This window comes from Aythya ferina (assembly GCF_964211825.1).
Source record: "Aythya ferina genome assembly, chromosome: 10".
NCBI classification, from domain to species: domain Eukaryota; kingdom Metazoa; phylum Chordata; class Aves; order Anseriformes; family Anatidae; genus Aythya; species Aythya ferina.
This window is the reverse complement of record NC_140306.1, coordinates 14,555,606-14,567,629: the sequence shown is the minus strand read 5'-3', so window position 1 is coordinate 14,567,629 and position 12,024 is coordinate 14,555,606. Positions and strand designations below refer to the sequence as shown.

The 12,024-nt window shown below is 54.2% G+C and overlaps 1 protein-coding gene across 2 annotated transcripts in view; it reads left to right on the top strand.

The window, feature by feature from the left end:
• Window positions 1-11,980, top strand: part of STAB1 (stabilin 1) — a 62,079-nt gene extending 50,099 nt beyond the window's left edge. For both annotated transcript variants that reach the window (XM_084530812.1, XM_084530813.1), the window contains 23 exons: window positions 482-529; window positions 648-731; window positions 1,627-1,773; window positions 1,935-2,072; window positions 3,076-3,135; window positions 3,241-3,417; window positions 3,579-3,665; window positions 4,097-4,243; window positions 4,413-4,478; window positions 5,037-5,262; window positions 5,889-6,038; window positions 6,757-6,861; window positions 7,297-7,404; window positions 7,584-7,777; window positions 8,382-8,526; window positions 8,822-8,955; window positions 9,418-9,583; window positions 9,789-9,895; window positions 10,129-10,248; window positions 10,346-10,498; window positions 10,621-10,740; window positions 10,873-11,019; window positions 11,690-11,980. In XM_084530812.1, the coding sequence (XP_084386938.1) occupies window positions 482-529; window positions 648-731; window positions 1,627-1,773; window positions 1,935-2,072; window positions 3,076-3,135; window positions 3,241-3,417; window positions 3,579-3,665; window positions 4,097-4,243; window positions 4,413-4,478; window positions 5,037-5,262; window positions 5,889-6,038; window positions 6,757-6,861; window positions 7,297-7,404; window positions 7,584-7,777; window positions 8,382-8,526; window positions 8,822-8,955; window positions 9,418-9,583; window positions 9,789-9,895; window positions 10,129-10,248; window positions 10,346-10,498; window positions 10,621-10,740; window positions 10,873-11,019; window positions 11,690-11,881 (3,021 nt within the window). In that variant the 3' untranslated portion in view covers window positions 11,882-11,980. The remainder of the gene's footprint in view (window positions 1-481; window positions 530-647; window positions 732-1,626; window positions 1,774-1,934; window positions 2,073-3,075; window positions 3,136-3,240; window positions 3,418-3,578; window positions 3,666-4,096; window positions 4,244-4,412; window positions 4,479-5,036; window positions 5,263-5,888; window positions 6,039-6,756; window positions 6,862-7,296; window positions 7,405-7,583; window positions 7,778-8,381; window positions 8,527-8,821; window positions 8,956-9,417; window positions 9,584-9,788; window positions 9,896-10,128; window positions 10,249-10,345; window positions 10,499-10,620; window positions 10,741-10,872; window positions 11,020-11,689) is intronic.
• Window positions 11,981-12,024: the final 44 nt, after the last annotated feature.

Here is a 12,024-nt window from a genome sequence, read left to right as displayed (position 1 = left end):
TTCTGGTAATGGCAAATTAAAAGCAGCCATGCCCATAACAGAGCTTAAAGAAAAGATAGACACTCAGTTTTGTGCTTCTGCTCCTGTGTGCTCAGGAGAGGAGCTTGCCCTGCCAAGGCTATGCCTGCCACTCTGGTAGCAGCACAGTGGGATTGCAGCAGGTGTTTTGTGAAGCACTCGAGGTGTCCCATGAGCACTGAGGCAGTTCAACCTATGAGACAGCCACTGCAGAAGCAGCCCGCTTTTGTGTCTCAGCAAATCCTGCCGTCTCCATCTCTGATGTGAATGGTCCAGGCAGAAATCACTGCCTGCTTTGTAACTTCCACGTCATCCATGCCCACAGTGCTGGCAAGGGAGGGAGGGCAAGGTGGCTCTGGTGTGTCAGAAGAACTCGTTGGAGTGGAAGAGGAAGGAGCAGGTCACTGTGCTGGCTGTTGGTGGAAGAGACTCTGCTAATACCAGCTCTTTCTCTTTGTTTAAGGAGCTTGCAAGGATCAAAGACGCATCCGTGTTCTTTAAGATGATACTGGTTAGTGACAAACGGCTTTTCCTGGTCTGCAATTCCCACTTGTATTTTTTGCAAGAGGTTCTTGCTAACTGGAACTGTGTTTTCTGTTTGCCATCCCACAAATGCTTCCATGCCACAGGCAGGAAACACCAAGGAGCTCAGTGGAGCAGGGCCTTTCACTGTCTTCGTCCCACGGGCAGATTTCATAGCAAACACCACAACGGTAAGTGTCCTCCCACCCCAAACACTGTCAGGTGTCTGCCAAGTTCCAGTTGTGCCAGGGTCTCCTGTGGGTATGCCCTGAACTGAAGCAGAGACTTCACTGAAGAGCATTAAATGCATCCCCATTCCCCATCAGTGTAAGGTTTGGATGCAGGCTTGCTGCAGACAGTCTGGGCAGGGGTGCACAGGGTTCCTGCTGTAAGGAAACCCTTACTGCAGGCTCATGTGGTCCTCAAAGACCATAAGACTCTGGAGTCTTATGGTCCTCAGAGGCACTGTACCAAATCAGTGATGTGTGGTGGCTTTCATTGCCCATGGCTATTAGAGGCTGCTAATAGCAAGGCTTCAGAGTATCCGTGATGAAGACCTCTCATTCCTGCCCTGTTCCCTGGGCACTGCCATCCCACTTCAAACTAGTGGAGACCTGAGGGAGGAGAGATCTTCATCCAGGACCTGATGAACCAAACAGGTCCTTGACCAGCAGCTTTTTGGTGTCATTGAAGTGGAAGATCCTAACACCATCACTGGCAAGTCCTGCTGGGCAGTTTCACACCACCAGCCCCAGCCTTTTTTCCATGGGCCTCCCCTACAGAAGGGAACAATTCCCAAGGACCATGTACCCCAGGCATCACTTGTTCAAGGCCAATGTAGCTATTTGTCCTCCATCAAGGGACCTGAATGCTGTTCTTTGTTGTCTTGATTAAATTTCCCAAAATTCTTGAATGGATTTGTGCATTCGCTGTGTTTTGAGGGAAAGAGCTTTCTACCAAGATGGATCAACAAGGCAGGCCAAGCAGAAGAGCCTGAGGCAATCCAGGTCTCCCTCATCAGGTCTGTGCCTCTCCCACAAGACAAAGAGCCCCCAGTGTGATCTCCTTCCTGTTTTCTCTCTGTAGTTTGAGGAGTGGAAGAGCAGAGGTCTCCTCCGGGAGCTGCTTCGCTACCACATGGTGGGTTGCCAGAAACTGCTGTTGAGTGACCTAGAAGACCAAGAGTCCCTTACATCTTTATCTGGCCACAAAATAACGATCACAGAGAAAGAGGTAGTTCTCTAACATCATTCCCTTCCCTGCCTCACTTGACAGGATGTCACTTTTGCTGTCATTTGAAGGCCACGGTGGTGGTGGGTGATCTCCACAGCCTGCAGGTGGCTCACAGGGCCATGCTCTGGTGGGAGTACCTCACTGCATCCCTTCTCTCTCAGAATAGCATCTATCTCAATGGGGAAGCCAAAGTGGTGACGGGTGACATCGTCGGCGTGAATGGGGTCATCCATTTTATCAACAAGATCCTCATTCCAAATGACCTGGTGGACCATAACATTTCCTTAAAGATCTCACAGGCAAGTTTGAAAGAACGTGCCCTAACATCTGCCACGGTGAAGACAGGGCTACAGTCTTTATCCCCACAACTTTGGTATTGCTGTCCCTGATAAGCCATTTCCCTGCATCCTCAGCCCAAGGCTGTATGTGGTTCTCCTCCTTCCAGCTCCTAGCCACGTAGGTGATGTCTGAGGACACGGATCTGGCTCGTGAAGGTGGCAGCATTTGTGGCATAGCAATATTTGGGCCAGAAGGAGCCATGATCCATCATCAGAGAATAGTGCTGGATGTAGGTAGGGAGGTTGTGTCCCGTGCAAACCATCACATTCCTTTTCCAGTGCAGAGCACATTGCAGTATGGCAGTGAGAGTGTCTTTCAGATACTCCTGAAACAAGTGCTAGCAGCTTATAGCTCCTGGATTTTTCAGTAAATAACACATTCTCTATACAGCACAATAGAGTACTGAAAGCCATCCCATCTCCTGCCGTAGCAGCACCTACCCAGCATGAGACAGAGAAGTAGCAGCTGCTGAATGCCAGCCCTAGCCATTAGGTGTGACAGCAACAGAGATGAATTTTTCTTGTTTAGCTACTGTGGTTGTAAACCACCTGGTTTCGCCCCTGCACCACCACTCCAGGTCCTGGAGCGGGGGGGGGGTTCTCTGCCACCAGGTAGAAACTGGCCCTGTGGCAAAAGGCAACCTCCATGGGTTGGAAGGTTCTCACACTCATTTCTACACAGAGATTGGAGCTGTTCCGACCAGTTCTTGCTTGTGCATGGAAAGGGAGCTTTTCACCCCGTAAGGAGTTAGTTTTGTCAATAACAAAGCAGTCAGAAGAGGCTGGCACCAACTACCAAGGCAGACACCAGAATGGATGCACTGGGCTTTGTGACAGGTCGTCTCAATATCTGGGAGAACCACTGCAAGCTACCTATAGAAGGGACTGTGACCTGAGTCAGGCTGGCACAGTGGCTTTGTTCCTGGCACCTCTTAGTGACAGTTTGTTTTTTTTCCTCCTGCAGCAAAATATCACAGAAGTGGCAGAGGCCTTTGGGTACACCATTTATAGCAAGCTGCTGAAGGTGAGTGACCTGACTCCTGCTGTTCCATGGGAAGCTAATGTGTACACGTGCATGTTTACTTTTGGCTTGTGGCTTTTTCTTTGCATCCCCTCTTATCTTGGACAGGATGCGGAGCTGCTGCCACTGATTAGTAACCCTCTGCATAGACCCTTCACCATGCTGTGGCCTACAGATGCTGCATTCAATGCCCTTTCGGAGAAAAGGCAGGAGTGGCTGTACCGCAGAGAGCATCGGGACATGCTGGCCTCCTACCTCAAAGCACACATGATCAGGGACACAAAGGTAAATGTGACACCATTCCACCCACACCAGCTTTACATGCTGCCATGTCACACCCCCTCTCAGTGTGGCTGCTGACCCTGTTCCTCACCAAGCAGCATCCCCTTTTGGAATATGAGCAGCCAGTTTTGCTTGTCTCTCCCATGTTCTTTTTCCCCTCTTAGATTGTTGCTGGTAACATGCCCCAAGTCAAGTTCATACGGACCATGCACGGCTCCACCATCTCATTCAGCTGCAGCAAAGCCCACACGGTACGCGATGGTGATGCCAGGCTCTGCTTCCACTGTCAGCTGTCAACTGATGCTCTGTGTTGATCACCAGCAGGAAGGGAACATAGAGTTGGGATGCTGGCCCTTTAGAGAGGCTCAAGACTCAGAGGCCAGCTGGCAGGAAAGGGCAGAGGCACATGTATCTACAGACACCTGCAGTGCTGACCAGATTGCTAAGCCAGCCGTGGGGTGCCATGACCTTTCCATGGCATGTGTCGCGTGGACGGAGACCATTTCTTAGGAGAGGTGGCTGTGAAAAATGACATTTGGGTGGCTAAGGACATGAGTGCAGAGAGTCTGAAGAGTTCTCAGGGTGACTGAGAAGTCATGACAGCCAAAAAGGGTGATCCTCAGGTGGTGCAGCCAGGGTATGGGATGTGCCAGGATCACAAGTTGTTTTCTTCCTTTGGTAGGGGGAGCTTATGGTGGGGAACGGTGATGCCATGATCGTTCAGAGGCACATGGAGTTCAGTGGGGGCATTGCTTATGGCATCGATAAACTGTTGGAGCCACCAGATCTGGGATCTCGGTGTGATGAGTTCGTCTTCGTTGAGCTGCAGGTGAGCACTTCAGATAAAGCTGAAGAGAATCCACACTGTCTGTTGAGCCCTTGCCAAGGAAGAGGGATGTTAGGAGGGCTTACTGCTCTTCCTTGGCAAAGCTCAGTGCAGCTGAGAGAGGCAGAAATGCATATTGAGTTGCTTTGGGGTTTCTTTCTCCCCTCCACAGAGATCTCCGGAGAGCTGCGGACTCTGTGGCTTCGAGCCGCCCTGCCCTCCTGGCTCAGTTCATCGGGTAAAGCTCCCATCTTTGCCACCAAGGTGGCCTGTTGCAGGGCTGATGACAATACCCACGTGCCCCTCGTGTTTCAGCCACAAAATGAGGGCACACCTTCGTGTAGCTAGTCCCTTGTTTTTTGGTCACACGGTTTTGTAGAACAGGAGAGGGGCTGAGCAATGTGGGATCAGGGACCACAGTGGTCCTTACCTGGTCAATCCCAAAGGGGTGACAGGGCTGCGTGGGTCCAGCTTCAACTCTGAAGTAGCACGGGGGGCTTTTGGGAGGGAGTGTCACAGCAAAAGAGCTCAGGCTGGCCGCTGCAGCTTCCCCGGGGATCAGGCGGGGAGCAGCTTTGTGCCCTGCTCACTGCACTGCCCATTGTCCCTCACATGCTGGGTTCCTGGCATGTCCCCATGTTACTCCCACGGCTCACCAGCCCCACCACATGTTAGGAAGCCTCTGCTTCTCGGTATAAAACTGAATGGGTGGCACAGAAATGTCAAGGTGAGGTGTCAGGGACACAGTATCCAGCGACAATGTGGCAAACTCTGTGTTTTGCCTGTTTCCTCGCAGGGGGGAACCAGGGGCTGCTACTATTACGGAAACCAGCTGTTCAGAAACACTTTTCTGTTTCACCACTCCTCCTTGTTGCGGCCATCCTGGCCGCCCTCCCCGTGGGACCCCCTCAGAAGACACTTCTCTTCCAGGGGGTCTAGGAAGCAAGGCTGTGAGAGGATCTGCATTTCCACCCAGTGGGTCCCCCAGTGCTGCAAGAACCACTATGGCCGCGACTGTCGGGGTAAGGAGGCGTGAGACCCTTCCTGGCCCTTTCTCTCGTGGCAAGAGGGCAGTCTCATTCAGCATGGGTTTCTGATGCCTACAAATACACTTCCCCAGGGAAGGGGAAGTGAAAGGGTGGGCAACACCCCAGACGAGGAGCCCCAGCCCATAAAGGGTGTCGGGAACAATCGATTCCCTGTGGATGGTATTGTACCAGGGGATTCCCATTCCTTGACGAATCCCATGGGGGGAGCCCTGGGCGCCAGGCAGCTGGCGGTAGTTGTCACACCTATCACTGGTCCCTAGATGCATCCAGTGAACAACCATTCCCAGGCTTCGTGCACAGGCAGCTTTCATGTACCTGGATGAGTCTGCTGCCAGGTTAGCATGGGGCAGGCCAGCACAGACTCAGCATCCCTGGGAGCAACCAGGCTGGAAACCATGCCAAATATGCTCTTCTTTCCCTCATTCCCAAGGCTTTTAGTCAGGGGATGTCCCCAGTGCTCCCTCCCAGGACTGCCAAACACGCTGTAAGGCACATTCACATGGCACCTGGTGCACAGGCTCTGTGCAGGGCAGCGGGCACTCCCCTCCGGTGCAGGGCCACTTTGTCACTACTGCCTCACTGAGCTGCCCCATTTACAGCATGCCCGGGAGGGCTTGAGGCGCCATGCGGTAACCGTGGTACCTGCGACGACAAAATCCGAGGCTCTGGGAGGTGCAACTGCAGCCAGGCTTTCATTGGGACCAGCTGTGAGCTGTGTGCTCCTGGCAGATACGGGCCCAACTGCCAAGGTAAGGGTGCACAGATGGTTTGTACACAGATGACTGCAGCACATGGTGCTATTTGGAGGGGGGGATAGATGCTGGGTGACTTTTTTGCAGCTTACAGCATGGGAATCAGCTCTGCCACGTGTGTCTGTTCCCCACAACACTCGGGTCAGATCTCTAGGGCTGGGGACACCCCTCCCTGGGCTCTCTGCGGGACAGCTGTTGCGCCAGGTGTAGTTTCAAGAAGGCTCTGGGTTCAAAGACCCCCTTCTGGTTTGTCACACCCAGCTGAGAGCCCCTGTTTGGCTGAAATACTGGGGTGTGTTCAGCAGGGACCTGTGCCCATGTGAGGCAAGGGGAAGGAAAAGGCAGTTTCCCCTGTCCCAAGCTGGGCAGGTCTTGGGTCTCCAGGAACGTTTTTAAGGGCTGAATATTGGCAGGGACTCAGAGGGAGAAGGCATCACTAGAAGTGCCCAAGGGAGGGAGATGCTGGGGGTCTGTGGGAGCTTCCCCTCCTGCGTGGAGGATACGTCCTGCAGAGATGGGGGGGTCTGGGCTGGCAGCAATGGGAAGGGGTGTGCGTGCGTGTGTGTGTGTGTGTGTGTATTCGTGTGTGTGTGTGTGTGTGTGTACTGCCATGGCTGCCTGCATGCACTGCTCACACAAGCACATTTCTGTCCCGTGGCCTTTGGCTGCAGTGCAGGCAGGTGCCATTACAGCATTCTTTACCCATTCCTCGCAGAATGCAAATGCACGGAGAACGGTGTGTGCAATGGAGGGCTGCACGGCGATGGCTTCTGCTTCTGTGCTGAGGGCTGGACTGGAGAACGCTGTGAAACCAGGCTAGGTGAGGGGTGCCAGGCCCCACCGCTGCCTAAACCCTGACTTTGTACTGCCCCCAGTGTGAGGGACAGGTCCTGTTCCCACAGTGCTGCTCATGGTCTTGCCTTGGGACAGCAAAGTGCTCCTACAGCAGCCCTGGGGGTGTTTCTTTGGAGCTGATGAATGGCACCTCCCACAACCCCCAGAAAACCCTGGTTCCATCACCTGCTGTTCCCTGGGACTCAGGGAACAAGCAGCCAGTCAGAACTATCTCCAAAAAGGAGCTATCAACTGGGGGGAAATGGAGGGCCACGGCTTATCCTGAGAGCTGGTCTCAGTTACTGAACTCCACAAGGGTTGGGGAGCCTCTGGGGCAGAGGCAGGTGGTGGCAGCCATGCCCATGTTGCAGCCTTTGCATCACACGTGTGGTTTTCTGACCCGTGTGCACTCTGGTTTCAGTCATGACACCCGAATGCTCGCCACCATGTCATCCCCAAGCTGCCTGCCGCTCCGGCAACCTCTGTGAATGCAACCTACACTACGAGGGAGATGGTAGAATGTGCACAGGTGAGGGGGAGCCACCAGGGGATGGGGTGGCGGGGTGGTGAGAGAGGGGAAAAGTGGACAACGTGGCACGACAAGAGGTGACAGCGTCCTGAGCAGCTCCATGGAGAAAGGCAAGACAGACAGACCACCAGGGGACTGAGCAAAGTAAGTTAGTTAACGCAGTGCTTTTATCCATACAGTGATCGACATGTGCAGCCAGGACAACGGCGGGTGTGCTGCACAGGCACAATGCACGCAGGTTGGTGTCAACATCTCCTGTGCCTGTGCTGCTGGGTACCGAGGAGACGGCTATGTCTGCGACCCCATAGACCGGTGTGCAGATGGAAGGAATGGGGACTGCAGCGAGCACGCCAAGTGCATCAGCACTGGTCCGGTGAGTACATCCCATATGTCAAGGGGCATCTGCATGCCTGTGAGAGCAGCTGCAGGACAGTGATGTGACCGTGTCCCCTGCTGCTGTAGGCCCCCTGCCTGCCCAGCCTCTCTGGTCTCAGGTATTGCGCTCATCCTGCAGGCCCTGCTAATGTATTTCTGAGGCCATTTCCCCCCATCCCTCTGTCCAACAGGTGTAAGTGGTGCGAGTCATGGCATTTCTGGACTGTTGTGGGGGCTCTGGGGTGGTCCTTTGGGGACGATGACAGCCATTTTTGCGGAGGAACCAGAGCTGCTCACTGCAGAAGGGACACAGAACATGATGCAGTGCAACACTCACGAGCCATGTACCCATGAGCTGAGCTGTCTTACAAACAGCACATGGCAAGGAATCAGTGTAACATTTTCGGCAGGGTTATGTGCAATTGGGTGTGGGACAACAGGCTGTAGGACAAGCAATGCAGCCTAAGAAAGGCCGCACATTGTGCCACGGTGCCAGGGGCTGCAGAGGCATTCTGAAGGCTTGTCCCCAGGTTCACAGGGATGCACAGTTTGCCAGCTGCTCTTTGCATGTTTTCACATGCCGGCCTTCCTTCGTGCTGCAGAACGAGCGGCGCTGTGAGTGCAAGCGGGGCTATGTTGGCGACGGGATCCAGTGCCTGGAGGAGGCAGTGCCACCCACGGACCGGTGCCTGGACAACAACGGGCAGTGCCACCGGGAGGCCATTTGCACCGACCTGCACTTTCATGGTGAGTGAGCCTCCACCATCCTTCACCTTGTGGCTGTGGCATCCCTCAGGAGAGGGCGAGGGTGGGAGAAGCAAGGGGCCAGGGACTCATCACTGCAGCTTGGTCTGGTTTTCACAATCCCTTTTTCCCCTCCATGTTATACAGGGGAGGATGAACCTGCACCCATCCTCCGCACCCACCCTTGGCTGGCTGTGCCACCTGCACTCAGACAGGGGACCCACGCTGCAGGGAGCAGGCTGGGAGACTGCTCGCTTTCGGTGCTGTGCTGATGCTCCTGGGACTTGTTATTTTGCAGATAAGACGATGGGTGTATTTCATCTGCAGTCACCCCGAAAGAAGTATGACTTCACTTACGAGCAGGCACAGAGGGCCTGCGCGGCAGAAGGCGCCTCCTTGGCCACTTTCCGGCAGCTCTCGGCAGCACAGCAGGTCAGCAGGGTGGGGGCACGGTGTCCATTTGCCTGTCGGTGTTTCCTCAGCCTCCAACAGAAGAAGTCGTGGGGACAGCAGTGGGCAGCCTTACCAAAAGCATTTGCTTTTGGTAAAAAAGCTGCTCTCCCTGGTGTATGTAGCCAATTTCAGCAGCCCAGAGGGTGATCAGGTCGTGGTAGCCTTTATTCAGTAAGTCATCCCCAAAACGACTGACAGGGGACAGCTGAGGCAGGAGGGATGGACCTCAGCTGGTCCTTAGCTTTTGCCCCATGGTCCATGAAATCAGGAGGGCTGCTGGCTCCCACTAGCCACGCTGGGCCATAGCTTGAGGCAAACCCAGCCCTTTACATGCCAGGAGAACACAGTCTGAGGCTGCACGATGGAAGTGTGCATGAGGGCACACAAAACCTGGCCTGGAGCTATTATTTTTTAATCTAACGATCCATTTTCCTCTGCCAGATGGGATTCCATCTGTGCCTGGTGGGGTGGCTGGACAACGGCACGGCTGGATACCCCACGGCCTACCCCAACCCCAGCTGCGGGGCTAACCGGGTGGGCATCGTGGACTACGGCACCAGAAGCAACCTGAGTGAGACCTGGGATGCCTTCTGCTACCGGGAGAAGGGTGAGTGGCATGAGCATCTTCCCTGGAGAACATCCTGCCCAGCACAAGTGAAGGCTGCGGGGACAGAGCTGCCCCGAGGGCACATCCCCTCTCCCCACACCCGTGTCAGGAGGGAACACGCTGAGGGCCACCCAGAAGCCAAGGCAGTGGGGGTCTGTGCAGCCACCGTGGGCAAGTCAAGGCACAGCTCGATGTTCCTTTGCAGATCTGGTGTGCACCTGCCGGGAAGGGTTTGTGGGAGATGGGTATTCCTGCAACGGCAAACTCCCCGAGGTGCTCGCAGACCACCCTCGCTTCTCCACCTTCTATTCCGTAAGCAATGAGCTCCTGGGTCCTTGGTGTGCCAGCAGCTGGGCACAGGGGGAACGGGAGGGATCGAGGGCAAGCAGGAGGAACAAGAGGGGTTCAGCCTGTGTGCTGGGGCAGAATGCAAACAGCAAGGCCTTTTCTTTCCAAGGTCAGGGGGATGCTTCTTGGGCTGAGCATGATTACTGCTTCAAGCTGGCTGCAGTGTCCTAATGGGGAAGATTTCCTTTCTTTTCCAGATGTTGCTTGATTTTGCCAATGACACAGAAGAAGGATTGGATTTTTTCATCTATTTGTCTGATGACTCTGCTCCCAAAACTCTCTTTGTGCCCCTGAATTCTGGCTTTGCAAAAAATGAAGTAAGTGAACAGGGACGGAGTGGCCACTTGAGGGTGCATGGAACAAAGGGGAGCTGTCTCAGCCACTTCCCATCCCCGCTCTGCCTTGCTTTTTCAGACACTGACAGGAGAAGAACTGAAGCTCCATGTGTCATCCAGCAATGTTGTGCTCTTCAGCTTCAACCTCACAGCAGGCACCAACATCACATCCCAGTCAGGACGTGATCTCCACGTGTCAGACCTTCCCGTGGGGAACGGCACAGAGCAGGCGGTACGTTTGACGTCCAAGGAGGATGGAAAACCCCACAACCTTCCACCCCCCTTCTATTTTGAGACAGGAAACACGGGGGAGGCTTGCTGATCGAGTGCCAGCACCTCTATCCCATACTGTAGGGTGCCAGGGGAATCAATGACAAGATGATCGTGGAGTGGGACATCATGGCTTCCAATGGCATCATCCACGCCATCGCGGAGCCACTGAGGATCCCACCGCCCGCCGTGCACGTCAGTCAGGTGAGTGTCTGAGGGCACGTGTGGGGATGGGTGGTGCCAAAGGAGCTGGAGAACGGGGACAAGGGGCCCACGGTGGCAACGTGGGGGGCTGAGCCGTGCCGGGGCTGCTCCTCTCACCGTTCTTCACTGCAGGTCAACGGCAGGGCCCAGCCTGGGGGCTCTGTGGCCGCGGGGCTGGCATCAGCCCTGGGCCTCGCACTGGTGCTGGCAGCCGGCGCTGGAATCACCTACTGCTGGGTGAAGCGGCGCCAGCGGGACGGGCAGTTCGGGTACCTCCAGGTACGAACGAGGGGGGGAGCCCTAGGGCTGGTGTGGGGTTTTCATTCTTCATTTGTAGTGTTTTGTTTTTATTTTTTATTTCTCCTTTTTTCTTGTTTTAATTCCTTTTAGCCTACATTTATTCTTTATTACTATTTCGGTTTTTTACTTCTATTTATTTTTCTTGTTTTAATTACTTTTAACCTACATTTATTAATTTCATTTTTATTTTTTATTTATTGTTTTTCTTGTTTTCATCATTTTTAACCTACATTTTTTATTACATTTTGGTTTTTTATTTTTATTTTTCTTGATTTCATTTTTTTATTTTTGTTTTAATTCCTTTTAGCCTACATTTATTCTTTATTACATTTTGGTTTTTTACTTCTATTTATTTTTCCTGTTTTAATTCCTTTCAACCTACATTTATTAATTCCATTTTTATTTTTTATTTATTGTTTTTCTTGTTTTCGTTATTTTTAACATATTCTTATTTCATTTTATTTTTATTTTACGGTTCGTAGTCCCTTTTTATTTTCATCTATTTTTTAACCTAAGGGCGGGCTGCATAGGGCGGGCGGGCGGGCGGGCGGGGGAGGGGCCCGCCCCGAGGGGGCGGGGCATGGCCCAAGGGGGCGGGGCATGGCCCAAGGGGGGCGTGTCCCACTCTACACCTGCCCCACCCCCCTAGGCCGACCTGTGCGAGGAGGAGGAGGAGGAGGCGGAGCCGCGGCCGGCCCGCCCGCGGGGGGAGGCGGGGCCACGCGCCGCCAGGCCCCGCCCCCAGCGGCCGCTGGTCGCCATCCCCAACCCGCTCTACGGCAGCCACGCCCCCGACTACGAACCGCTGCACGTGAGCACGGCCCCGCCCCCCTCCCCGTGACCACGCCCTCTCCGTGTGACCACGCCCCCTCTCTATACTCCTGTGTCCCCCCCCCGGTCCCATTGCCCCCCGTGGCCCCAATAAAGCGCTGCCCCCGTGTCCGAGTGTCCGAGCCCTTCTCCAGGCGCCGAGCAGGGGCAGCA